General features: G+C 46.8%; 1 protein-coding gene across 6 annotated transcripts; it reads right to left on the reverse strand.

The window, feature by feature from the left end:
- On the reverse strand, nucleotides 1-27,748 carry SEMA4F (ssemaphorin 4F). 6 transcript variants are annotated; one of them, XM_045884698.3, is made up of 14 exons: nucleotides 27,468-27,748; nucleotides 24,864-25,015; nucleotides 24,151-24,210; nucleotides 23,819-23,917; nucleotides 19,075-19,168; nucleotides 9,527-9,646; nucleotides 9,277-9,428; nucleotides 8,460-8,638; nucleotides 8,096-8,243; nucleotides 7,751-7,973; nucleotides 7,500-7,609; nucleotides 7,224-7,384; nucleotides 3,646-3,704; nucleotides 1-3,398 (listed from the first exon to the last, which is right to left on the reverse strand). In XM_045884698.3, the coding sequence occupies exons 1-14, from the start codon at nucleotides 27,610-27,612 to the stop codon at nucleotides 2,788-2,790; spliced, it is 2,313 nt and encodes a 770-aa protein (XP_045740654.1). In that variant the 5' UTR covers nucleotides 27,613-27,748; the 3' UTR covers nucleotides 1-2,787. The 6 variants fall into 6 exon arrangements, with proteins under 6 accessions (XP_045740654.1, XP_045740649.1, XP_054365727.1 ...); XM_045884693.3 differs by lacking the exon at nucleotides 23,819-23,917; XM_054509752.2 differs by lacking the exon at nucleotides 24,864-25,015 and having other exon boundaries at nucleotides 27,468-27,600.
- Between the last annotated feature and the right edge of the window lie 92 nt (nucleotides 27,749-27,840).

The raw sequence follows: 27,840 nt of genomic DNA on the forward strand, positions 1-27,840 counted from the left end.
GGAGGGTGCCTGAGAAAGGAAGTGAGTCAGCCTCCTGCTGGGTTAGGGCCAGTGGAGTGCTGGAGCTCACCTGGCTTGTAAGAGTCAACAGCCAGCATCCCTCTCTGGCTCTTTCAGTAAGGCCATGTGGGTAGCAGCAGACCACCGGTTAGGGGCAAGCCAAGAGTCACATTGCATGGGCCAGGGGCCAGAGCCAAAAACAGAGGAGAATTGAAGAGTGAGGGCCAGAAAGTGTGCATTCTTTGGAGTCAAGGGATAAATAAAAACACAAAGCCCAACCCTCCCCCTCCCCGTGGCTGCTTTAACGTGTGAAGCCAGGCAGGTCTCTGGCTGCCAGAATCCTTACAATTCTCCCTGCAGGAACCCTGCACCCTTCTTTAGCTCCCTTATCCACAGACAGATCTTCGCCGTTCTCACACACCTTCACAAGTAAAAGATCATGCAATCAGTTATTCACACTATTTCTTAGGGAGTTGGCTTTATATTCCTGTGCTACCCACTCACTTTGGGGGCTTGAACTTCACACCAACCAAGAAGTGGCTCTTTTTCCTTCATGCCTATCTCCCTCTTCCTCATTTTTTCCTACATTTCTCGTTTTCCTCCAACCAGAGCCACTATCCAAGGACCAAATGCCCCAAATCCACTGTGATCTGGTCCCTTTCCTCCTCACAGAGACCCCAAGCCCCTCTGACATCTCCTCACCTCTCTTCCTCCCCCAAAATGGAACAAACCCATAACCTCAAGAGAACAAAGTGAGGATAAACACAAGACTTCCTCCATTCTCATATAGGACTAAGAAGGTCACTAAGCTTAGGCACATCTGAGGATCACAAAAATCACAGGCCCAGCCTCCCAAAACCTGGACACCAGCAGCTAAGATCTGGCCAGAGAGGACCCAGGACAGTATGTCTGTGTGAGCCAATGATCCTCCTCCCACAGAATGGGGCTTACAGTGATTACATGTGTCACGGTTATCATATGGTTCAGCTATAGGATTATGGCATCATAGGTCAATTTTTACAGTAACAACATCTCCTGGTATAGATAGTGCTTTATTGTTTACATGTTTTCCCATCCAATCCTTGCAGCAACCCTGAGGTAGGTATTACTATCCCCACTTTACAGATGAGTAAACCAGTGTTCCTACATTAGATTACTTGCTGAAAATCATACACCTATTAGTGGCAAAGCCACTGGTAATTCCAAGCCCAAGGGGACTCTTTTGAATAGTTCACAGGCTGCTGCCAAGGAAAGTAGAGCTGAAAACTTCAACTGGGAAGGGCTGGATCATTCACTGGAGCTCAAGGGGGTCCCTTACCAGGGATGAAAGAGGCACATACACAGGCCAAGACCAGAACTGAGTAGGAGACGCCTAGGTCATCTGGGAGCTGTGAAGCAGGAAGAGGTCTTTATGTTTGGTAGGAATTGATAGTATCTTCAAATACACGCAGAGCCCAGCTTCCAGAAACCGGAGAAACAAGAGGGCATCCAGCGGCTGTGAGTCCAGGGGCTGACCACAGGGAACGGATGGTGGGGCAGGAAGAACTGCCGTGAGTGGCACTCCCTCAGCTTGACCACTGGGTGGCGACCTCGAGGCACGGTCCTTTAGCTTTGTTAAGGCCTTGAGAAGCTGATGAAAGCCATACCCACCCACCCCACCCCCCATCAAAATACAGACACACATGTACAGACAGCATTTTGCATACGATGTCAGGGAGTCCACGGACCCCAGGTGGAGAACTTCTGACTTAGGGCAAGGGTGTCAACCTGAGTAAAGTCACTGATACAAACCTATTTTTATGCAACTTGTATTTCCTATGACTGTTCCCCTTTTGTTGTCCCTTAATGCTTAGAATGTTGTGAAGTTTTTTTAACGGGAGCCGAAGAAGAGGGGTCCAGCCTATACTCCAGCCAGAGAAAGAACAGCTCTGTGTGGCAGTGGTGGCAGCCGGGAGGCAAAAACAAAGAAAATGATGGGGTCATGTGTACCGCTGCCCCTCCCACCCAAAAGGTCACTTTGGGGGTTTTCCCTCTACTCAAGAGAAGGGTTGTGGGAGGTGATGGGGATGGGGGGGTGGTTTGTTTCCTTTTAGAAAGGAAAACCATTCCTTCACTGGCTACAGGGTCTGAAGTTCTGCAGGCAATGCCTCATTCCCATCTTCCCCCGTCTGACCCCCCAGGGGTACACCCGAGCACCGGGCCTGACCCCCAGGGGTACACCAGAGCACTGGCCCAGTCATGCATGCACGTGTGGCCAGGCCTCCCACAAACACCTGCATATTGACACACACTCTTTCATGGAAGAAGGGCAACTAACTGGGTTGGGGGACATCTCAGGGCAGAGATTTCATGTTGCAACACGGGGATCATGCACTCCCCACAGAGAATCCGATAAACTAAGAGAATGAACAGAAGGACTTAATGCACACTAGCCCCCCACCACCTCTAGTGCTCTTCCTTCCGGCCAGGGCCCACCAGAAGGCAAAGTCAGAGCTATGTCCTGTAGCCCATCCCTGAAGAGAGGAGGCCAAGGCTGAAGGGGGTCTCAGCGGTTCAGAGGGCAGAGGTGGGAAAAGTCCTGATTCACTGGAGACAGCAGCTCTGGTCTCTCGTGGGAATCAGGAAATCAAGCACAGGCTTGGCCTCGAGCCCAGCCAGGCCCCAAGAGGGCAGATGCAAAGACCAAAGAGAACTCAGAGCCCATGACCGTCTTCCAGGCCCAGTACCCCCAGCATCTCGATGGTCATCCCCCTCCAACGGTCACCCGAGCACTAGTGGTCACTTGCCCTAGATGGACGTTTCATCGCATGTGGCTAGAGGAGCCCCAGTAAGCCGAATGTGGGCTGGGCTCGGGCAAGGATCAAGCAGGAAGGGTGGAGGGAAGCCACCAAAGCCACTGCCCCTCTTGGCCAGGGCCAGGGGCAGCCGTTCATCTTCAGGAGAAGGTGAGGGAGGGTCCTGGCTGTAGCTCGTGGTCCCAGACGGTGGGGCCCCTAGGTCCAAGCCCACCTTGTCTCTAGCCAGAAGTTCCCTCTGTCGCCGTCGCTGCTGACGCCGACCGATCAGAAGGAGAGTCAGGGATGCTGCAAGAACCCCCAGGAGAAAGCCGGCCAGTCCCGCCCCCACTGTGTGGGCCTGACTTGGGGGGGCCCGCTGGCTGCCCCACACCAAGCTGTAAGCAGCTACCACACGGGCCGCCCCCCCCTCCTGACATTCGCAGGCATAAGCACCCATGGCGCCTGGGGTTACCACCACCTCTAGCCCATCCCGCCGAGGGGTAAGTGCAGTCACTCCACTGGGCTGGTGCCACACACAGGACGCCCATGCTGAACTTGGGGAACATGGCAAGACCACATGTGCCACTGTAGCCACAGGAACTTCAAACACTACTGGGTGTTCTGCAGAGAGAGAGCAAAGACATGAAAGGTGGTAATGCTACCAGCTGGGATGTAATGCAGCGAACTGTAGCATGATATCAGACACAAGAAGGAGCCATGGGGACAGAGATAAAACGGAGAGTCCCAAACACAGTAAGACCACGGGTCACTGGCTGCCATACCTTCCAATTTTTAAAGTGGGTCCCAAACGGACAGCGTTCTAGCCCCTTTCACCCACTCCACCCACATTCCCCTAAACCATACAGACCTCCAGGCTCTTTGGGACACAAAGAAGAGACATCTGCTGACTCTATGTCTTGGACCAGCCTGTAGAGAAGAGAATACTTGGTAAATCCAGTGTCAACATCACCTTCTACTTTGCTCGGCACCGAAGAACATTTAGTAATGTAATGGGATCACAGCTCCCATTTCATAAATACTCCTGAAACTATCAGTCAACATTCTCTTCATCAATAAAATTTCCCCCAATACCCCTTTTGCTCCTCATGACACTTGCCATGTCAAATTCTACACATATTTCCAGCAGACCACAGAGAATTAAATTAGCAGTAAGTCTGTTGGAAAGGTGTTTGGAGGATGCTTTAAAAAAACGCATATGAATGTTCCACGAAATGTATCTGGGTATCCACAACCACAAGATTCCTCGGGGGGGGGGGGGGACATAAAAACTACAGTTAACTTGTTTTCTATTAAGAAAGAAAACTTCTATAAAAGTGAATCAAAATTCTGTGAGGGAGATGACTCTTTGTTTCATAAAAGCGGCTCACCTCTATGTAGGAACTTTCTCTCTCCAACACCTATTGATGTCTATTAGCCTCAAATGGATCTGTTTCAAACAACACAATCCTGGTTCTTCCAGGATATGCATGGACTGTGCCTGACACAGGGACAGCAGGACAGACTGTTCACCCTAAAGTCCCTGTCACCACTCCCCAGAGGGAGACCTCCACCAAGCTATCTCCACTGATCTGAACACACAAAAGTCTCAACCAAAGATAGACTCTATTTGAGTGTGAATTCTTTGCACATGAATTAAGGCCCCTGAAATGAGCTCCAAGACTGGTATGAATACATTACAGTCTCCTGGATAAAACCAAGGTCACTTAGTCTGGCTGAGAGTGGGGAACATGGGAAGGCCATTTGAGCAGCTATAGCCATAGGAACTCCAGAGTCTGTTTTTCTCGCTCATATGAATTGAGGTGTGGAGGATAGAGTGCATAGAAGTACCAACATGGTGGGGCACCTGGGTGGCTCAGTCGGTTGTGCATCTGACTCTTGATATTGGCTCAGGTCATGATCTCAGACTCCTGGGATGGAGCCCCACCCACCTCGTCTCAGGCTCTGCACTTAGCAGGGAGTCTGTTTCTCTCCTTCTTCCTCTCCCTTTGCCCCTCACCCCACTCATGTGCCCATGCTCTCTCACTCTCACTCTCAAATAAATAAATCTTTAAAAAAAAAAAAAAGAAGTACCAACTTGGTAATTTCTTGTATTACCAAGAAATATACTAGCATATACACATACCCCACACCCCACACATACATATATCTTAAAAGGCTCAAGTACACAGGATACCCAAGAACAATGATATTCTTATTTTAATGGGTATTAAAACAAGAAAGCACTTGCCTTGTCTTAGACATTTAAAAGTTCTCCCAAGAGAAACTACCAGATCAACGTTCTTAATGAAAAATTGATTCCCAAAACAAATACTTTTACTTCTAAAATATTGGTAACCTTATGGTTCAGTAATATATACAAATATATTATAAATTAAATGGGCTTCAAAACAGGAAATCTCAAAGTCAGTTTGAAAAAAATATTTTCCAAGCAATCAATTAAAAATGTTTCATTAAAGGGAATCTCAGCTAAAACTTAAAAGACTTAAGAAACACCAATCAATTTTAATCGATGGACACTATTTGGATCCTAACTTAAGCAACTATCTTGAAGTATACCCAATTGAGATAACTGGAACATTGATTGGATGTCTCATGATATTAAGTTTATGGTATAATAATGATAATATGATTTTGTCTTATTTTTAATTCCATCTGTGTTAAAGGTATATACTGCAAGATTTATGGATAAAGTGATAAGATGTTTGGGATCTGCTATAAAATAACTGGGAGTGAGCGAAGGTGTTGGTGAAGCAAGATTGGTCAGGAGTTGCCAGTTGTGAAGCTGAGCAAGAGATGATAGGAATTCATTGTATTATTCTACTTTTGAATGTTTGAAACTCCTTATAATAAAATGTTTTTTAACCAAGTCCTTATGGGGGGGGCACCCGGGTGGCTCAGTCGGTTAAGCATCTGACTTCAGCTCAGGTCATGATCCCAGGCTCCTGGGATAGAGCCCCGTGGAGGACTCTACACTCAGTGGGGAGTCTGATTGTCCTTCTGTCCCTCCCTCCTCTCATGTTCTCTCTCTCAAATAATAAATAAAATCTTTTTAAAAATTTAAAAAGAAAAAAGAGAGAGGGAGAGTCCTTACCTGGTAGAGAAACATATTGAAATATTTCAGATGAACATGATGTCAGGGATTTGCTTCAATGTGATATATAATTTTAAGCTAGCCGCTGAGGGGAAAAGAGATGGTCGGATCCCCCAGTGGTCAAAAGGAAACCAATTAAGAGGTTGCCAGAGTAATCTGGTCAAGAAGCGATGATGGCTTGCACTAGGGTGAGAGCAGCAGAGAAGGGGGGAAGTGGCTGTGGACTGAGGTTATAACAGATGGAGCTAGAGTCAGTACTAACTGCACGACAGCACAGGCAATTCTGGCTTGGATGGAGGTCCCTTTTTTGCAATGATGAAAACCACAGGAAGAGCATGTGAAGGAAAGAGGAAACAATGGGGCACGCTAAGACTTGCTCAGCTTGAGTTGCTTGTGAAGGGAATATCAGGTAGGCGGTGAGATAGGGAATCCCACAGTTCAACTAAAGACACATCATTGGTGGTCAGCGGCACTCAGCTGGTGTTGAAGATAATGGGAGAGTGTGTGGAAGTGTAAAGAGAAGGACTGAACGAACCCTGAGGAATACCAACATTCAGAAGTGGGATGGAAAAGGAGTCAGTAAGGGAGACAGACTGGTGGGGGAAGGAAGAAATCCAGGAGAATGCAGAGTCAGAGAAGGCAAGAGGCTCCAGTATCTCAAGTTAGCAGGGAGCAGTCAACGCTGCAAACACTTCTGAGAGCTCTTGTAAAATGAAAACTGAGAAGTGTGGGCAACCTGGAGGTCAGTCACACGGTCAGAGCAGGTCCAGCAGAGACACAAGGACATTGATGAGGCAGCACCAGATGGACAGACACACGAGTCAGTATGCACTGACAGACGGACACACAGTGATACAGACAGAATACACACACACACAGGTAGGGCAGCATTAACAGATGAGAGACATTTTTTTTTAAGTAGCTCCACATGGGGGCGCCTGGGTGGCTCAATCGGTTAAGTGTCCAACTTGATTTCGGCTCAGGTCATCGTCTCAGGGTTGTGAGCTCCACCCCGTATCAGCCCTGCACTGAGCGTGGAGCCTGCCTGGGATTCTCTCTCTCCCTCTCCCTCTACCCCTCCCCCACTCCTCGCCCCCCACTCACGCTCTCTAAAATAAAATTAAAGTAAAGTAAAATAAATAAAATAAAATAAAATAAAAATAAAGTAGGCTCCACGCCCAACATGGGGCCTGAACTCATGACCCTGAGATCAAGAGTCACACGTTCTACCGACTGAGGAGCCAGGTACCCCAACAGATGAGAAATGGACACAAACATGTGGATGGGCCGGTGCCCTGAGACAGCAGGCAAGAGACCAGCGCAGCGACACTCACCCGCCATGCTCCCCAGCATGGGCCACACATGCATCCAGCCGGAAGCTCCAGGCACAGACAGGGTCTTGGGCCAGAATGCACTCTGAGCAGCTCTGGAGACGGCCACAGTTGGCTGTGCTCACTTGTGTCACCTCGGTACGGGAGCCCACCAGGAGCCAGCTCTACAGAAAGAGAGTGAGGGAAGAAAAATACGCTGGATCTCCCAGGCCTCAGGGTAACAAACTAGCTCTGGACTCAGATGTATCCCCACCAGATTCCCCCAAATCTATAACTCACTTGATACAATTTCATACTCTCAACTGGCTGTGGCCCCGGGAATAAGGCCAGATCCTCCAGGACGCTGAGCTGGGCTCCAATCCGCACTGCTCGGTGGAGGTGTCCATCCTCTAGGAAGCAGACAAGTGGTAAGACATAATGACAGAACTGTACCTGTGCCTGGGGACTCTGACACCTGTATGTAGGGGACCCACTCTGTGACAGGAGCATGTGTGCACTGGATGGGCAACTCGCTGAACTATTGAACATACCTGTCCCCAGGTAGAGCACATCATACTCTTTCCCTGAAAGGCTGGTCACCCTGTGGGCCACAACTCTGAGATAGGCTGTGTCTGTAGTGACGAGCAGGGGATGGTCATCGGTTGGAAACACTGGCCTGTCCATAAGGGGGTGGTCCCGGATGAAGGTGAGCACACGATCAGGCAGGGAGAGTGATGAGCCAAACTGCTGGAGCTTCATGTTGTTGGTGATGCACTAGAGGAAACACAGGATGGGGGACAGTTTCCCAGGGGCCAGGAAGTATCCGTGATGCCTAGTTGGGCCCTTTCTCTCCTGCGGCCATGCAGGCGTGAAGTGAGGAAATTCACCCCCCTCACCTCTCCAGGCCTGGGCTGGGGTACATCGTTGTCCATGACAGGCAGTCCCCTGTTGCAGTCATGTTTCAGCTCTCTGAAGGGACCACTCAGCACTGTCCGAATGTCCTGTGGTCGGAAGGCACAGACAGCAGAGATGGCCGCCCCCTCCCTGTAAGAGTCACAGGTTGGAGCCAGATATTTGGAGGGAACTAGGGAACAGCAACTCATCCCCGTCAAATGAGAGGACCCATGAGAAATGCAAAGGGAGCCATGCAGCCTGCTCCAGAGAGAGCCCACCCCCTCTGGAGCAGACAGCACTGAGGCTGCACCCGTCCCCCATGTATCTCCCACCCTGTAACTCTCCCCCACAACAGACCCCCCTCACCACTGGGAGGAAAAGATGCCGTAAAAGATGGGGGTCTCCGATCCATGCCCAGGTCGGAGAATAGCCACGTCCTGCAGGACGCTGGAGGCCCGGCCATGCTCAGGCCCTGGACATAGCAGGTCAGCCTTCAGAAATGTTGTCCATCTGTGCTGGAGGGTCTTCCGGCCCCCAAGGTCCCCCTGGGGTGACAAGCACATGGGAAGTTCTCTTTAGAACAACAACATTGTGGGAGGCATGAGGACACCAATATAGGTTTCCCCGTCTTCAGGGCAGACACAGACAGATGGGAAGACAGATGCACAGAAATGCAAGGATGGAGATACAGAATACTGCAGGGGATAAGGAGATCTGGGGCTGGATGGGGTCACAGTAACAATGACGGTGACTGAGTTCATTGCGCACTTATGAAATACCGCCCTACATGCTTTCCATAAGTCACCTCATTAAGTCCTCAAAACAACCCTTACAGCTAGAGATCATTAATATCCTCATCTCACAGAGGAGGTTAAAAGATGCTAAAGAACCTGCCCAGAGGCAGGAACTGGTGGAGCTAGGACTTGAACCTAGGACTAGCTCTCAACAGTCCCTGCCTTTGACCTCTCCACTAGTCCACCTCCTGGGGACAATGTGTCATAAGGGTAATTATGGGGGTGAAAGGCCAGAGCCCTTTCCCCACCTCCCCAAGCTCCCAGAAAAGAAGTCAAGGCAGAGGGAAAAAGGAGACAGAGGAGAGATGCAAAGACAGAGGCCCAGAGAGGCAAAGACAGGACAGGCAGAGCAGAAGAGGACAGGCAGACAGAAGGGACAGTGGTCTCACCGCACACACACGGGCCACCCGTGGGACCTTAATGCGCTCATATGAGTCAAATGCTCGGGAAGTCTCCGTAAAGAAGAAGTAGATCTCATCATCTCCGTCTTCATCCCCCCACTCGGCTGGGCTCAAGGCCACGGCTGCAGCAAAGGCTGGGGCTGGGGAGACCAGTGGTCTCAGATACCACAGACGCAGCCTGGGGCCACCCGGCCTCAGCCAGCTCTGTCCCCCAGAGCACCCTTCCCCCTCACCCCACCGTTAAGCCAGGACGGCAAGGTCTCTGTCCGAATCCAGTCCTCGGCGCGACCCACAGCCCGGGAGATTATCGGCTCCGTCCCCAAGTAGTTTCTCACAGTGGCGACATAGAGGACCCCCCCTGCAGGGCGACAGGGAGGAGACAGGCTGTCAGAGACGACTGAGGGGAGCAAAGGGGGTTGTAGGCAGAGCAGGGGATGACGCGGGGGCAGGAACCCACAGGAGCTGAGTGCCCACTGCATGGCAGGCACCGCCAAGCACCTGACAGGGAGCATCTCACTTACAATCAACGTAGACACAAAGGGCTCCAGGGTAGAACAGGCTTCCCACGTTAAGGGAGAACTGCCGGCATGCTAACGTGCAGGAAAGAAGAATAAGGGCTGCCCTTGTGAAAATTAGGCTTTTTTTGTCTGTTGGCTTGTTTCTTGTCACTGTTGTTTTAGGGCCACCTCTATCCCCTACTGTACTGATTACACCGTGACTCTCCAGGAAGGGGGTTCACTTCTCAGCATACCCCAGTCTTACTTCTGCTCTCCCACTCCGGTCCATGTCTGAGGGAACTGGTGCTCTTTCTGACTGGGGGGTGGACACTGCTCTGGAACAAGTCACAGCTTTAGGGTATACCATCATCAATTGGGGAATTGATCAAAACACAGATTCCTGGGCCCACGGCCCAGCAACTCTCACCCAGTAGAGTTAGGGGATGGCCCAAGAACTAAGTCTCAAACAAGCAGTCAGAGTGACCCTCATGTGGGTGATTCAGGACCTCACTTGGAGGAACACCAGCCTGGGGGATTAATGAATGCTGCATAGGCAGCTTGAGGAAGCAATGAGGAGGCAGAGCCTCCCTCCTGGTACAGCACGGGGGCAGAGGTGCTCTAGGGATGGTGGGGACTGGAGAAGAGAGAAGTCCCAGACACCCGGCAGGAAGGGGAGGTACGGCTCTGTGGGAGGAATCTGACAACCACAGCCACCCCGTAACACAGACAAGGGCTCAGACACACCTCGGAGAAAATTACTCAGGGTAACAGAAGGTCGTGAGCCCCCCGGAGGAATTCTGAGTATCCCAGGAACTCTGGAGAGAACAGAGTGGCATTCCTTCACCACCTACTATGTCCGAGCTACTGTGCCACGTGCTAAGCGCATCACTGCCTCCAAGAGCCCCCATTCGAGTCTGGAAGACAAACGTGTGCTCAGATACCAGGAAACATGGACTAGCAGATGTGTGGGGGAGCACAGAGGAGAACCCACCCACATACAACCAGGGGGAACAGCATCCAAGAGGTGACAACTGAGCCAGGTCAGAGAAAGGAGCAATTTGCCAGGGAGCGGGCTTCAGAGAGGAAGACGAGCAGGTGGAGAAGAGAGGAGCCGTGTTCAGGGACATGGGGCACTCCCTGTGGCCACAGCTCTGGCACAGGGGACTGCTGGGCTAGTGAGCAGAGACGGAGCTGGAGATGAAAAGGTGGGCACCCAACTGTGAAGGGTCTGCTCTGCCGTGCCACGGAGTGTGGACTTTATCCTACAGGTAAGATCTGCAGATCTTCTTGAGGAAGACAGTGACATGATCAGTTTGGGGTTTTAAGAAGATAATGCTAGTTATAAGGCCATTCACACAATCCAGGCAAGAGTGGAGGTCGGAACTTAGGTAGCAGCAGAGGGAATAAAAGGGCTGGTGGAAAAAGAAAAGAAAAGAAAAGAAAAGGAAGGGAGGGAGGGAGGGAGGGAGGGAGGGAGGGAGGGAGGGAGGGAGGAAAAATAAAAGGACTGGATTGGGGGATATTTCTGAGGCAGAAACAAAAACAAGATGTGAAAATTAACTGAATATGAGATGTGAAAGAATGGAATAAAATAATGTCTTTAAGGTCTCTAGCTTGTAAGATGGGTGACAGCAGAGGGTGATACTGTGAGCAAAGCCAGGAAATGATAGCAGAAGGCCCATAAAGGAGGTAGCTGGGACGTCAGATGTGGAATGTGCTAAGGTTGAAGTCCCTTCAGGACATCTGGTTGGAGACAATGGAAGGCAATCAGACAGAAGGGCCCAGGCAACTGGGCCAGTCAGGCAACTTGGGAGTCAGGCTTAAGCCACGCCATGAATGTGATAGCCAGGGAGAAAGAGGAAGTGAGAAAAAGGTCCCTGGGAATACCACCATTTAAGGGGAGAGGCTACTGAAGACTACTAGAAAAATCAAGTCAGAGAGGCTAGAGAAGCAAGAGAGACTGGTGTGCTGGGAGGCGGTGCAGGGGAGGCCCAGCAGGAGCCACGGGGACTCAGGCACCTTGAAGGAAGCAGGAGAGTAGAGCCACTTTGGGGGAAGCACGATCATCCTGGGGTCACAGATGCTTGAGCAAAGTTGCTTGTCTCAGGTACTGGAAAAATAACCACTATTTTAAAAAATACTTCATACAAAGCAAAAAAGGGTCAGAAAGCCTCTGAGGGCAGCAGCAGAGGGTTAGAAATGCTCTTGTGGGGTGGGGAGGGGAGGGGAGACTATTCTACCCCTGGAGACTGTGAAAAGAATCCAAGTGTTCTGGAGCTCGGAAGGCCTGGCTTTGGACCCTAAATACTTATAAGTAGTATGATCTGGGCAAATTAGCTTCAGGTACCTCAAACAGAATGGAGATAATACCACCCTCCACTCGGAGCAGTGCTGAGGGTTAAATGCGATACAAACACAGAACCCACGTAGGGCCTGGTGCATGGCTGCCATTCAATGCATGTGAGTTGAGGCTCCTTATGAAACCTCAGGGACCACAGGCTTGAGTTGTTGCCAGAAGGTAGGGGGAGGGTGGGCTATAAAATGTCACCCCGTTCCCTCCCAGAGTACTTCAGGAAGGAGAAAACCAGGTTAAGGGCAGGGCATAGTCTGATAGCACATGGAGCAGCAAATGAGCCAACCCTCTGTACTTCCAAGGCAGGGGGAAAAGTTGATACAGAAGCCAGAGGTACAATGAAGAATCTCCCTACGAGCATTATACACAAAACACTCTAAAATCAAAACTCGGCAGAAGCTGTGTCAATGGACACCCTGAGAATGGAGAGAGATCTGTGGAGGAGACAGTTACGAATATTTGAGAGCATGACTTGGTGGCGGGAGGGGGAAGCAACAAATAAATATTTTGTAAGGACCCAGCAGTGGATGGAGGTAAAAGGTTCCAAAAGTTTCTAAGGGATCAATGGGGGCAGACAGCAACTCCGGAGCCTAGAATTGCTGAAGAGTACACTCACTCGGAGTGAAAGAGCAGGTCACTGACACTAAGGGACAGCGGAAGGGGTCAGACACTTTGGGGGGAAGTAGCAGGGTTCCAGGTATTCCAGGAGTACCAAGGGGCTTGCAATACACACACACGCGCGCACACGCACGCACCCCAAGAAGGAACAGCAGCATCACAGCCACGAGGACAGGAGGACACAGGATCAGCACATGTCCTAGATTCTCCAGGACAGCATCAATTTAAAATATTATGTTGCATTGCTCACATAATGAAATACCCCTGTGTGTGCAATCGTCGGCAAGTCAGTACTGAATGAATCAATTCAGTAAACATTAAAACACACATTTGCTATTGGCAAAAGATGACGTGCAAAAGAGAATGATGCCCACAGTGCTGAATTCAGTGAGCAAACTGGTTAGAAAAAACACACCAGGTATAGTACAACCCTATTTAAAAAAAAATATGTATATGTCTGCAGACATAGGAAAGATTGGAAGGAGCTACAACTCTACAGTGTTAATGACACATTTCTGATTAATGGAATTACAATCATTTTCATTTTCTCCTTTCTACTTTTTTGTACTCACTGAATGTTTGTTGTAGTTACCATCTTTTAAAAGCTTTTATAACCCCCCCCAATTAAGGTATTTTTCATTTTGGAAATATCGAGGAAAAAAAAAAAAGACTGAAATCCACAAAAGATGAAGAATCACAACCAAAGAAAAATCACAATTCTGTGTGGAAATAGATCTCTCGTCGCCCAAGTGTAAAGCCTGTGACATAGTCTTCCCAGACGTGTCAGCAACCCAATGGTGACAGCCTTGCATACTCCACGGTAGTATTTCACTCCACCCCGGGGTTCCAATTTTTCACTCTGGTATCAAAACGGTCACTTCTAAAGAAGATAGGAATAATCATTCATTAGCTTTAAAAAAAAAAAAAAAAAAGATTTTAAACATGCCCTGGCCTTCCTTCCTCCATTCCCTTTTCTTCACAGTCAGAGCTTTGCAGGATAGATAGCTTCTAGCCTAATATTCTCCATTTCCTTATTTAAAGATTAGGCCAGCTAGATACTTTTTTTTATATATAACAGCCTATGATGAGGACATAATTAGATATCTGGAGATGCAGTGTTTATTCTACCATTTCCTCTGTTGATCACTTATGATTTCCAACTGTCTTGTTTCAGTGTGTGAATGCTAGTCTTGGGGCAAACATTCCTGAATTTAAGAGGTAGGTTTGACCCCAAAATGCCAGCAGCACCCAGTACATCTGGGACATTTGCAATGCCTCTTGTCAGATGCAGTAATTGCAAGATGCAATGAGATCAAACAGAGAAGATAAAATACAGGATAGATTCCCTAAGAGAAAGAACAAATACTCCCTCCTTCTGCTCTTCTCAATAAAAGCCCTATTTGTTATAGGATGTTGGTAGGGAGAACCGAAGATGACTGACTGCTGTCTCCAACTGGGTTACTTGGGAGAGTAACAGCACTGTGCACTCAGAGGAGGGGACACTGGTGGTGGAGCAGGGTTGGGGGAGGTGAGTGAGGATGATGAGCTTGGTTTGGGACATGCTGATATTGAGATTTCTGTGGGATATCTATGTGGAGATATCTGGAAGGCAGCTGGATATGTGGTCTGTAGCCCCAGATAATGTCTGGGAGGCATCAGAATGCAGTAGAAACAAATCTGTGAGGCTGGTTGAGACCACAACCACATAGAATGAGAAGAGAACAGGACCTTGAGAGGGGGTCCAAGGAACCTCAACCTTGAAAGGATGAGTGGGAGACAAAGACCCTCCAAAGGAGACAGAAGGAATTGCCAGTTTTCTTAGGCTAATGTGAACATTATTGTCAAAATATCTGCATTTTTCCAAATTGGAACAGTGCAAAAAGAGACACTGAGAAAATTCTGTTAATTTTATCTAAGTGTAGTAAAAATAAATTTCATATTTTAAGACAAGATTTCTGAGGCTTTTTCCTAAATAAATGCAAGTACCAATAAACACATGGAAAGTTTTTCAACCTCACTAATGGAGATGCAAGCAAAAAAAAAAAAAAAAATCTTTACACCCTTTGGCCCAGCAATTCTACTTTCTGGATTGACTCATATGCGATTAATTAGATTCATGTAAGGGATTTACATAAACATTTATGCGAAAGAATTTCTTCTGCATTATTTATAAAAGCAATAATTTATTTTACATTTTGAATGTATAATTATATGGGAATAGACTGTGCTAATTCAAGTGATGGAAGAGTATGCAATCACTAAAAATCATGTTTTGAATAATTAATTCTATGAGAAAATGTTCAGTATACAATATTAAGTGAAATATGTATGATAATTCCAATGTATTACAAATATGCACACAAATACAGTAGAAGAAAATAGTCAAAAATAGTAATAGTGGCTACCTGGTGATGACTGAATTACAATTAGCTTTTCACTTCCTTCATTATATGTTTCTATATTTTCTCAATTACCCACAATGCACACTGTAATTTTTATAATTTAAAATAAGAAATGCTCCTGCTATTACATGCTAATAATATTTTCATTACTAAAAGCTCTTCTTTTTATTTCAAAATAGCTCTATAATCCTCAAGGACATTTTTACAGATCCTAACTAGGAATTTAAGTTCTAGTTCTTACATAATGTTGTCACTATTTTCTATACTGCTATTTTCTTTCTTTTTTTTTTTTTTAAAGATTTTATTTATTTATTTGACAGAGAGAGAGACAGCGAGAGAGGGAGGGAACACAAGCAGGGGGAGTGGGAGAGGGAGAGGCAGGCTTCCCGTGGAGCAGGAAGCCTGATGCGGGGCTCAATCCCAGGACCCTGGGATCATGACCTAAGCCGAAGGCAGACGCTTAACTACTGAGCCACCCAGGCGCCCCAATTTTCTATGCTGCTATTTTCAAAACAAAGGGGCAGCAAGGTATAATAGATCAACATTGAAAGCTCCAACTGAATACTGGCACATATGTCAAGTTTAAAGAAATTTAAATTATAGCCCTATAAAGTATGAACTTCAGAGGAAAATGTATAATATTGGTATTGACTACAATTTGGATCGAAGACAGAAAGAGACATGGAGAAGCCAGCCATTCTAAATAGTTAGAAAGTGACTTCTGATCATTTCCATCAATTATCAGATGAAAGGCAACTTGAATCTCATTATCTGGAAAAAAAAGAAACTTGAAATCCTTTTGAAAAATGTCTTTCCTTTTTGAAAATGTTCTTTGTCATACAATGATCTTATTTATGAAATTTGTGTTCTTAAACCACACGAATTCACAGCAAGTGAATTCACTTGCTGACTGGAACACAGAGAGATTACATGCAGAGGGTTGAGTATAAATATTATTACTTGAAACGAAGAAAGTCAAAGTAATCAATTAACCTTAGATTGTTATAATTAAGAAGTCATTTTGTTGATAAAAAATTATGTAGAATCAAGAAACAGCTGCTAAAACTGATAAATCTTTCTTAATGACCCAATGACTGGTTCAGAGTTTTGCCACAGATGTTTGATAAAAAGCCAAGAAAACTATAGACTTAACTGTTTTATGCAAACATGTATGACTATAAACAAGGTTTCATCAATTTCAATTGCAGATGAATGATAAAAATGACAAATCTTGTATTTACTAGATTTCTAGTTTATGGGTTTTTTTTTTTTAAGATTTTATTTACTTATTTGACAGAGAGAGAGACAGCGAGAGAGGGAACACAAGCAAGGGGAGTGGGAGAGGGAGACGCAGGCTCCCGGCTGAGCAGGGAGCCCCATGTGGGGCTCGATCCCAGGACCCTGGGATCATAATCTGAGCCGAAGGCAGACACTCAACGACTGAGCCACCCAGGCACCCCATGTTCATCTTCAAAAACTCTGTTATTTTATTACTTTTCAGAAAAGGGAAGTCATTAACTGTATGACTAAGACTGACTTAATTTGTATAGCTAGCTTTTAAGACTTTTCCTATAAAGCCATGAGTAAGAAAAAAAATTTCACTGTTAGATCTTGTGTCCCAAATTTTGTTTTTCATAAAATGTAGTCCAAAAGAATGGGTAAAAATTAATTTTACAATAATGAACAGCAAAAGTCAGTAAAGAAAGAAAAAGCAGTATGATGAATGCTGCTGAGTCTACTGATTAGCTAATTGGGAAAAACAAATTTACATCTCCATCTCATGCCATTCATCAAAGTAAGTTCCAAACAGATCAAAGAGTTAAATGTTTGGGGGAAAAACTTGTAAGAAGAAAAATTTTTATCTGCTCTCTAACTGAAGAAGGATTTAGCTTAAAGACATACATAACCACAAAGGAAAAGATATAGACTGGAACACATATCCCACCTGGTAACTGGCCCAAGAATATGAGCAGAGGATTTACCAAAGAAGAAACAAAAATAAGTACGAAAATATGAAAAATGTTTAACTACCTAATATTCAAAGAAATACAAATTAAAACAAGGTGCTATTTTTTAGCCTCAAACTAGCAAAGATTTTTCAAAATGACAACAATACTATTCTAGTGAAATTTATGTGAGAAAAAAGGAAAACACTTTCATTCCTGCTGATTTAGGGTGTAAACTGGTACCACTCTTTCTAAAAACTCAATTAGCAACAAATAATGAGCCATAAAATGTTCACACCCTTTGATATAGTAATCCATTTCCAGGAATCTTGAGACAATCTAAAATGAGGATAAAAACGTACACACAAAAGTGTTCATTACAGTGTTACGGGACTAGCAAAAACTTTCAGGTAAATTAAATAAACCTGGAAATCAAATAAACTTATATAAATAACTTGAGACTGCTTAATTAAATTATGGTATGCTCACAGGATGGGTAGCATCATATTATTAAAAATTTTCTTCACAGGGCGCCTGGGTGGCTCAGTTGGTTGGGTGACTGCCTTCGGCTCAGGTCATGATCCCAGGGTCCTGGGATCGAGTCCCGCATTGGGCTCCCTGCTCTGCGGGGAGCCTGCGTCTCCCTCTCCCACTCCCCCTGCTTGTGTTCCCTCTCTCGCTGTGTCTCTCTCTGTCAAATAAATAAATAAAATCTTTTAAAAAAAAAATTTCTTCACAAAAAAATTTTAAATTGGTGGTGCCTGGGTGGCTCAGTCAGTTAAGCATCTGCCTTCGGCTCAGGTCATGATCCCGCAGTCCTGGGATCGAGCCCCATATCGGGCTCCCTGTTCAGCGAGGGGAGTGTGCTTCTCTCTCTCTCTCTCCCTCTATCCCTCCCTCTGCTCCTGCTCTCTCTCTCTCTCAAATAAAATCTTTTTTAAAATTTTTAAATTGTATAGAAATGCCTATGATAAAAAGTTACATGACAAAATTCAAAATTAATTCCATGTGGCATGACATTTAAAAGTTTTACAATATACACACCCTCATAAAATTTCTATTAACCTGCTCATTTTATACTATTGTGAGAAAATGGCTGGACTCTCTGAATTTGAAGGATGGACCTAAAAGACAGGCTCCGTGCCACACAAATAATTCACTTTGTGGCTGCTGAAGGATTACGCAGTCATTCTCCAGAAAAGATTTGGGCATCAACTGTGATTGAACCATTGCACACTTGAACTATATACAGCTTGGTCAAAGGAAGTAAGAGCAGGAATTTATTTAACAGTCATTACTGATTCCTCTGAGCAACAAAGGACCAGCCAGCAAAATTTATATGTATGAGTACAGATGCAAGTGCCCACACACATTTACTTAAAAAGCTAGAAAGAAATATCCCACAATATTGGCAGTGGTTTTCTGATATTCTAGAACTGTGCAAAGATGGTAGACACTAGACACTCAAATTCCTTCCTCCAGTCAAACTAGTCACGTGGTCCAAGGGCTCAAGAGCTACGTGTAAGTAGTGGCTATCATTTTAGACAGCAGAGACAGAACATTTCTATTGTCCCACAAAGTACCTTTGGACAGCACTATTCTACAAGATTTCTGATGTTCTTCTCCATACTTTTTTCAAATGTGTTACAATATGCTCTGTAGTAGATTCCTCTTATAAACAGGGGCGGGGTGGGAGGGAACACCATGAGAAAAGAAAATGAGGTTAACAGAGCAAACACTCACGCTAGAGGTGCAGAGGACGCATACTCTAGAGAAAACCCCGGGGAAGAATCTGGGGAAAAGCAGGAGGACACAGGCACTGTGGGAAGAACAGGAAGGTCTAGAAAGAGACATGGGAATAATAGGCATTGCAAGGAGAGGAAAAAAAGGACACAGAAATTCCAACAGCAGGGGTGGAAAAGGAGGCAATTATAGCAAGGAGCCACAGGTTCTGGGCTCTCCCCACTCACCAGCCATTACAGCTGCTGACCGCTGAGCTGGCTCAAAAGGACATTTCCCCCGGCCATTCTCAAGTCTTTCAACCTGCTGGAAACTGGACACATCCTACAGACCAGAAGGGGGCAATTGGTTTAGGGTCATGAAGAGGCTCCTGGTGAGAATTACAAAGATGGTCAGATGAAGGAAATGCCCAATTTCCATTCATCTCCCATTCATCCGCTACCATCCCCATAACTCCCAGTCTGCTGTTCCTGATTCCCCCACCTATTCCAGCATTTCCCATCTCTGCCATCCCCCTTTTCATCAGTTTATTCCTCTTTCCTCCATTCCCCTAGTACCAACACCCACATGCCCTGCTGAAGGAAACCCGCAGATGGCCCTAGAAGACACTAAGAGGCCGAGAGGCAGATCTTTCCTCCGAAATGCTAGGGTTTGCAACTGGCTGGGGACTATATGACAGGACAAGGAGGATGAAGGGAAGAGAGGAGGCGTCCTGAGGAAGGGTAAAAAAGAGTGCAGGCTGATATAAGATCATCTGAAGCTCAGGGGCTTAGAAAGAGGGGCCGTCCTCCCCCTACTCTTACTCCAAGAATGAAGGACAGGACCAGAGTCAAGGATACTACATAGAAAGGGGGTAGAGAATCTGCAAAGTTAGCAAAGATCTGAAACTCAGGTCAGAATTTGAGGATTTGGCAAGTAACTGCCTTCTTCATTCAGGGACCACAGCAGGACTGACCTGGACAGGAGGCGAGAGATGTAGGAGTCCACCAGGGCCAGCCAGAAGTTACCTTACCTGAGCATCCAGCACTAAGACAGCCTTCAAAATAACATCTAAAAATGGAAACCAAAGATGACTTCAACCGGAGACTGGCAGGGAAATTAACTGTGGCTGGTTAGGAATCAAAGTTATGGCATGAAGAGCCAGACACAATACCTCTAGTTCACTAGGGGGGGCATATGGTGTTCCTGGAGCCTAATTACACTGATGGTGGTTGCAGTAGCCACATAGATATATATCCCCTGAGTATAGGTATACTATGGGTCCATTCTGACCGCTCATCTATTAACTATAGTCAGGAAATAAGGTTTTGTTTTACCAAGAGAGCCTTGAACAAGGCCTGTTAAGATGTGATCTGAGGTCCCCAAAAAGGGAACACTGGGTTAAGAGAGTCTTCTGGAATGAGGGACCCTACAGGGGCACAAGCATCTCACCTGTGTGGAAGTGGGAGCCGCCTAGCCTGAGAAAAGAGATGGATGACAGTTCAGTGAGAGATGACCAAGATGTCTGGGAACTTTGAACAAAGGTTAATACATGTTGTGGTGGCTCTTCCTACCTCTCACCTGAACTACAGCAGTAACCTCCTCCTCTCCACACTGCCTAGCCTTGCCCCCAATTTGCTCTGCAGATTAATATTCCTACAATATCAGTCACTGCCTTGATAAATTTTTGAGCAAGAGAGTAACAAAATGGCTCACGACTGCCTAGAATACAAACCTGTTAGCCCAAATTACTTCCTTTCTAATACTGCTCAAAATGAACACTTTCTTCCAACCAGACCTGGATGCTTGTTATTCCCAGAAAACAAATCATGCTTTCCCATCCCTGTGCCTAAGACTACTCCCTCAACGTTTCACCAAGGACTCCTTTTCTCAGTGTTCAACCTCCTAATCTTTATGGGGCATCTGATATTTTTGATTCACTCCCTCCTTCAAATATTCTGTCTTGATTCTCTTGGAAGTCTACCATCCTCCCCCTACCTAATTATTGCTTCTCTATCTCCTTTGGTTGCTTCTATTTTCCTTCCTAGCCCCTAACTGTGTAAGGATCTATCCTTAGTCCGTCATAAATACTTCAATGATCTCACTCATTCTTACATTTCCAGTTAGACTTCCTATGCAAATTATTCCCCAAATTCTCTGAAAGTCTGATGCCTTCCAATCTCTGGTCTGTGTTTGGACTTGGCTGCTGGACTTCCTCACAGAGATGGCCTATCAGCCCCTTAAAACTCAGTATGCAAAACGAGTCTTCATCCAGTTTCCCCAAATGGCATCACTGTATTATGTAGGTTTATAATTTTTGAGCAAGTGAGGCTCCTATTAACTAGATAGGTTATGATTACTGTTTTGTCAAAATGACATTTAATTAGGGTCTGAAGGGGGTAAGACTAGTCCACTACAGTCTCTGTCTGAATGTTGAGATTCCTCATTGTATCATCAGTTATGGTGAAGGCAAGTCCCTCCAGCTGAAAGACAGAGAGCTAGGCAGGAAGGCTCTCACTGAGCTGTAGGGTTGGAATCCATCCTTTGGCTTTGGCCAAGAAGAGTACAAGATAGACAAAGGACCTTCCCCAGGTGGTTAGGGGGGAAAAAAAGAAAGATGGTCCCTGTCACATGAAACAGGACAAATGTCACAAGACACTGAAACCAGATATGGTCTTCTGTGCTGCAGGCTGGACTAGAAGATCAGGGTTGTGGGGCAGAACCAGATACAGCTGGATTTAAATCTTGGCTCTACCTCCGCCAGCTACATAATATTGGACATGGTACCTAACTTTCTGGAACTTCCATTCCCTTGCTTGTAAAATGGATATAAATAATACCTAAATATCACAGTGGGGTGCTAAGAACTAAACTCAATCTCGAATGTAAAGTCCCTAGTACCCACGCCTGGGACAGAGTACATCTTCAACTGAATGGAAAGTCTTGTCATTGCTATTGTTAAGTCTAGCATTTTTCTCTGTTAACTGCTACGACTCCCTCAACAAAGCAAACTAAAATATTTTCCTCCAACGTCCAATGAGCTGAATGGCAGCACTCCACATTGTCAGAGCTGGTGGGTCCAGTGCTTGAATTGCCTTTTGTAGGAACCTTTGTTTCTCTGAGCAATCAACTCTGAGTGAGTTGCTGTGTCTGGATCAGCTAGTCAAAGCTCTCACGTAATAGTTATACATGGTCTCCAAGTCATCAGTCTGGGACATGAGAGGTTCGGCACTAAGGATAAGGCAAGAATTTGCTTAAACAGACAGGAGTTGCTAGGTAGCAGGATCAAACAGTAAAGGCTTGAGAGCACTGAAGAAGTCTAGAGGGCAGTCTTAGTATATGGCCTGAAGAGTTAACACAGCTGATTTTGGGGGCAGGGGGGTGTGCCCTATATTCTCCTACAAACAAGCCTTGACCAAAGGATGGTTCTTCATTTCGTACACCTGCTAGATAGGAGAGTTCAAAGAAGGAGCTAAAAGTCATGGGAATAAAAAGGCAGACCCCTCGCTTCACTCTGGTTGCTGATTTTTCTCAGGAATGGATAGGAGTCCAATCCTGACAGGATGTACAGAACATTTTGTGTCTGTAGAATATAACAACCATTAGGGTCCCCTCACAGAGCCAAGGAAGAATAGAAGGCTCTAGGAGACTAACTTGAAGTGATCATGTTGTCTATAAGCCATGGCACCGGTATTCATACCCATGGGTTCCCCAAGTGTGTGCAGACTGGAAGAAGACCTATATGGCAATGGTAGTTCTACCACTACTTTCCGAGCTTTGTGAGAACTGTAAGGAAACCAAACCTTCAACATCACCTGATGGCTTATAGAGATTTTCAATACCACCCTGAAACCTTCCCAAGAAAAGGAAGCTATCCACACCTTGATGGAAAGTCTTTCATCCACATTATGAAAAAGACTCAACAAAAAAACAACCAATCTCAGGGACAGCCCAGAGGGACTGACTAGGACAACAAAGCATATACAATTATAGCATTCAAAGCCAGAGATATGAGCATCATCTTCAACAAGGAGGGGTTTGGACATACACACTGATGAGATCTGGGTGGCAAGCAGTACTCCAGTTTGCAGAAGGTGCAAGTCAAAATCTGTGGTTAAGAATCAGGGCCAGGAAAGGGAGTCATTGCACTCCTCCTATTGCTCCTTGGAGCAGAAAAGGAAGCCACTGAATACAAAGAACATGGGAGGCTTCTGACTCATCCTAGATTCTTGTCACAAGTGTGTGCTGGCAGAGGACCAGTGACTGACTATTGGATAACTGATGGGAAAAGCTGAGAGTTCAAAAACATTAAGACCTTCCTGAGATGCCACCAGTCCCATTAACTCCAGAAGCCATGACTGGCCTAGAGATGATCAGGAGTATACACATCCCAAGCCTGCCTGAGTGTGAGGGTGGAGATGCCCAGGGCTCCAGCAGCAGTGAGCAAGACCTGGAAGAAAAGGTGACTGACAGAGTGCCCACGTTGAAGGCAAGATCCAAGTACTATATTAGTGGGCAGTGACCTCAGAAGCCGTGAGAGCAGAGGGTCACAGCTCACACAGAATGAAGTTGGCGGTAGACGTGGAAGAAGGGGGAGAGAGACAGTCACATGCTGTGGGAGGAAGAAGCAGGCATGGATTGTGCTGATTAAGAAATGGACCTAGGCTGCCTAGACAAAGCATACACCGAGCAAAGGAAACAGGAATTACTGGCCTCTAAAGTCTCTCCTGGATATATCCTCTCCCAGGTCTAGCTAGCGTCTCTAACTCCCTTCACCGTCCCTCTTCTCTCTTTACACTCTGTATACCTCACCTTCCACAGACAACCTCCCTCCCCCTCCCTTTCCTACCCCCCCCTTCTGTGGCAGACAAAGGCTCCACCCTGTGAGGACATCCCTCACCCCCAATGTGTATCATGCACAAGTGTGGCCTTAAGCATGCCCCCCATCATGGTCACTCACAGAAGACCTTTCCCATCCTCCCACCCATCACTCACAATAACCCCGCACTTCGGATCAAAAGCGAAGGTGCCACAAGTGAGGAGGTGAGAGGCATTGGCAATGGCGAGAATCTGGACAAAATTGTGACATTCGTCCTGGGGGTCAGAGATGGTTAGAGAGAATCAGAAGCAGCAGGTACAAGGAAAGGTAGGGTAGTGTCAGGACAGTTAGACGCAGCTCTGGGATCAGAGATGATAGGTAATGACATGGTGTTAAGAGTCCCTGCCTGGGCCCACTGGGATGGGAGCACTGCAGGGGACAGACACAGAGTCAGGGCTGGAACTAGGTCTCAACTGACACTCAGGATAGGGACAAGATTCACACCTACCTCCTTCTTGCCTTTCTTCCTACAGTTCTGTCTGTGGGCCTCAGGTACCATCCAGTCAATCTGAGAAAGGAGGAATAATTGTTTCTCCCAGATCATCCCCAAATTCCTCCCAAGTCAGGGTAGTTAAAACAGTTCCATGACCTTCATCAATTTGAGAACTGCAGAGCCCCCCACCCCCACCCCAACAAGCACCAATCAGAGCATTGTTTTTCAAACTGGATGTCTCCACCCATTAATGAGTAATGAAATCAATTGCTTTTATTTTTAATGAAATAGGATATATCAAAATGTATCACACATAGGAGAGTAGATACTGTTTCAAGAAAGGGTTCTTCCAATATACACTTCCTGTCCTAGGTCAAAATGTATCAAATATTTCTTACTAAGGGGTGGTCAAAAAAGTTTAAAAGCTACTGCCCCAAAGAAATGTGATTCTAATGATTCCTCTGCCCACTGTGACCTGAAACCTGGTCACTGTGGCCTCCTCCCTATCATGAACCTCCCTCATAGCCTCCCCAGTCACCATGACCACCACCCCATCACCCTTAGCAAAGATAATGAATATTCTTTCTATGTTTGTTTTCACTAACACTCCCCCTCCCACCCCCACCCTGTTACATATTTGGTTATTATGAACACCCCACACACACCAATCCCATAAAACTATGTATCTAATCACATGCTCTGGAGTCCTCCCCACTTCCATCTCTCACCCTGCGGGGTCTCTCCCCTGAGAAGGGCAGGGATAAAGCGAAGATGGTGTCCCGGGCACCAACATAAAGTGTATGGGAAGCAGGATCCACAAGGAGGACAGAGTAATTGTATGTCTGCGGGGCAGTGAACCGCGTGAGATAGGAGTCAGCCTCTGGCAGGAAGAGAGGGTGAGAGGAGAGAGTGATATCAGCCATTGCTTCATAAGGGTTGGGTCCACAAGGGCAAAGCCCAAGGGCTCAATTTCTGTTTTCTTCCAAGTACTATTTATTTAGCAGCCATGAGGGTGAAAAACAGAGCTTTGACAGGCCAACCATCTAACCTCCCCAAAGAGAGAGAACTGATGAGGCCAGAATATTTAGCACACAATGCAGTCAAGTATGCTTCTTCTATAAAAATAGAACATTTTATTAAAATAACAGCATAAATATTAAATCTGTAATTTTTATTCATAGCAATATGATACATAATTTGAAAATACCTATAGAAGGTACAAGTAGTTTCCTCTCTAAATTTCTTTTTTTTTTTAATCACTACTTATTAGTAACTTCTTCTTACTTAGAAGGGGAACAATTCACTCTCTTCACCAACACTTTAGGAGACTATCCCCTGTCTCTCCCACCGCTCTTGTCCTCCCCAACCCCACCCCATTTCCACCCAAAGAGTTGGCAAGAGTATGTGCTTTGGAAACGGATCCGCCCAAGTTTAAATGTGGCTCTTTCACTTACCAGCTCTATGATCTTGAGTAAGTTACTTGCCCTGAGCATCACTTTCCTCATCTGTAAACACCAACAACCAGGCTTGTTGACAGAATTAAATGAGATAACATATGTGGAAGCAACTGACATGTACTACATGTTTCAAAATGGCTCCTTTCTTTCTTTCTTAGGCATGTGCTCCATATGGGCCAAATCTAAACTTCATATCATCATTCAAAACTCTATTTAAAGATTATGACAGGGCGCCTGGGTGGCTCAGTTGGTTAAGCAATTGCCTTCGCCTCAGGTCATGATCCCAGAGTCCTGGGATCAAGTCCCACATCGGGCTCTCAGCTCATCGGGGAGCCTGCTTCTCCCTCTGACCCTCTCCCCTTTCATGCTGTTTTTCTCTCTCTCTCTCTCTCTCTTTCTAATAAATAAAATCTTTAAAAAAAATAAATATTATGACAAATAAGTTAGCATGAATTTACGTTCTTAGCTCACTCTGGGGCCCCTATCCCTGCACCAACACAGCTCTGGTCTACCTGCTTCATCTGCTCAGCCACCCTCAAGACAGGCAGAATGGCTCCAAGCCATTCATTCCCAGTTGTGCTGATGTATGGGGCCCCACCCACCCCATCCTCCCACAAACTCATGTCTATGCTGTACCTGCCTATTCTCTCATGTTCATTATAAGCCCTGGAATACCCAACCTCCCTTCATCCCCCGCTCTGTTTCACCTTGCTATCTAGACTTCTTTGAATTTCTGGTTATCAACCCAGGCAGGCAACCTCAATTCTATTTTGTGGCTATTGCCCCAGCACAAACAAACCCCAGTCTCTGACCACAACTTTGTCTTCTGGATTCGTAGCAACCCTACATGTCACTAGTCTGAAGTTTAGACTCTATATTACTATTACCCACTTGTCAGGTTTTGCCAACAGGTTGTCCTCTCAGCTTCACTGGTTCTCTCTGCACAAGGTGCTAACACTCATTGTCCACTGAGAAGAAAACAAGGTCAGTGGCCATGCTCATGCCCACCTCAGGAGACAGCACTGAAGTGTGAATCACTCCAATGACCATTTTTAACCTTGTGGCATCTCCTGGCTTCTTCCACGTCTTTTGAAAGGACCAAATCTCCTTCCTCCCTTTTTTTTTTTTTTCCTTCTGAAGATTTTAGAAATCATTTAAACAGAATTTTAAGTCAACTCAGTCAACGGTTTCTCAACACTCAACGTAAGGAACGTGTAGAGAGAACAGGCAATGCTGAGGAGTTCAGAGGGATCAGAGAATGGGAGTTGTGTCTGAGCTGGGAGAGGCCTGGGAAGTGAGTTAGGGAGAGGAGGGCTACCAGAAGGGCAAAAAGCTTGCAGGGAGATATAAATGATGATAAGGGAATGAATTTGAGAAGTGGGCAGATGGAAATGCTGAGCTGGAGAAGGATGGGTGGCTGGAGGAGAATGAAAGGCCAATGAGTTTGGAAGAAGAACGGCTGTCAAGCTGGCGTGAGGGACACAGGTGCATGCTTGGGAAGACAATAAGGGAGAGACAACTCCGAAATGGACGACCTCAGGAAACCCCCATGCCCTCCCTGGGCCTCAGTGTCCGCGTCTGCACGGTGAGGGGCTTAACCCTCCCGCGGTTCTGCGAGTAAGGGGCCGCGGGGGCCGCCTGGCCGCGTCTTGGGAGCCGAAGCGCGAGGCGGGAGAACGAGGCGGCGGAGCAGCACCGCGTGGGGGTCCCGCCCTGGTCCTGACGGGGCGTGGGCGGCGCGGGACGCGATGCGCTGCGCCGAGGGGCCCCAGAGCGCCTGTCCGGGTCCGTAGGGAGGGTAGGTGGGTGCGGGCACCTGCAGGCGGGGCCTGGGCGCCGTGCGAAGGGCTGAGGGCGCGGGCGCCCACGCCTTACCCGAGATAGGAAGCGAGGTCCTGGGCACCGAGCGGGGGACGCGGCCGGATACCGGGCCGCTCAGCACCGCCAGCAGCAGCAGCGGGAAGGGCAAGGCCGGAGGCGGCTGGGAGCCCAGGAGGGGCAGCGTGGCAGAAGTCAGCATCTTTGGCTCCGCCTGGCCGCTGGGTGGGGCGCGCCCTGCCACCTGCGCTCAAAGCCGCGGGGCCGCGGGCCTCGGCCCCACTCGGGTCTCCTCGGTCCGGTTCGGCCTGCGTCGGCCAGACGAGAACGAACCTGGCTCCGCCCCTTCAAGAAAGGACTAATGGTCGAGCCGATTTCCTCTTCCAGCCAATCGAAGTTGGGTGGGGGCGGAGCTAAGGAGCGGAGACGC

This window comes from Mirounga angustirostris, unplaced genomic scaffold (genome assembly GCF_029215605.1).
Source record: "Mirounga angustirostris isolate CCGP_5_RB_7025 unplaced genomic scaffold, mMirAng1.0.hap1 SCAF_10, whole genome shotgun sequence".
Lineage (NCBI taxonomy): Eukaryota > Metazoa > Chordata > Mammalia > Carnivora > Phocidae > Mirounga > Mirounga angustirostris.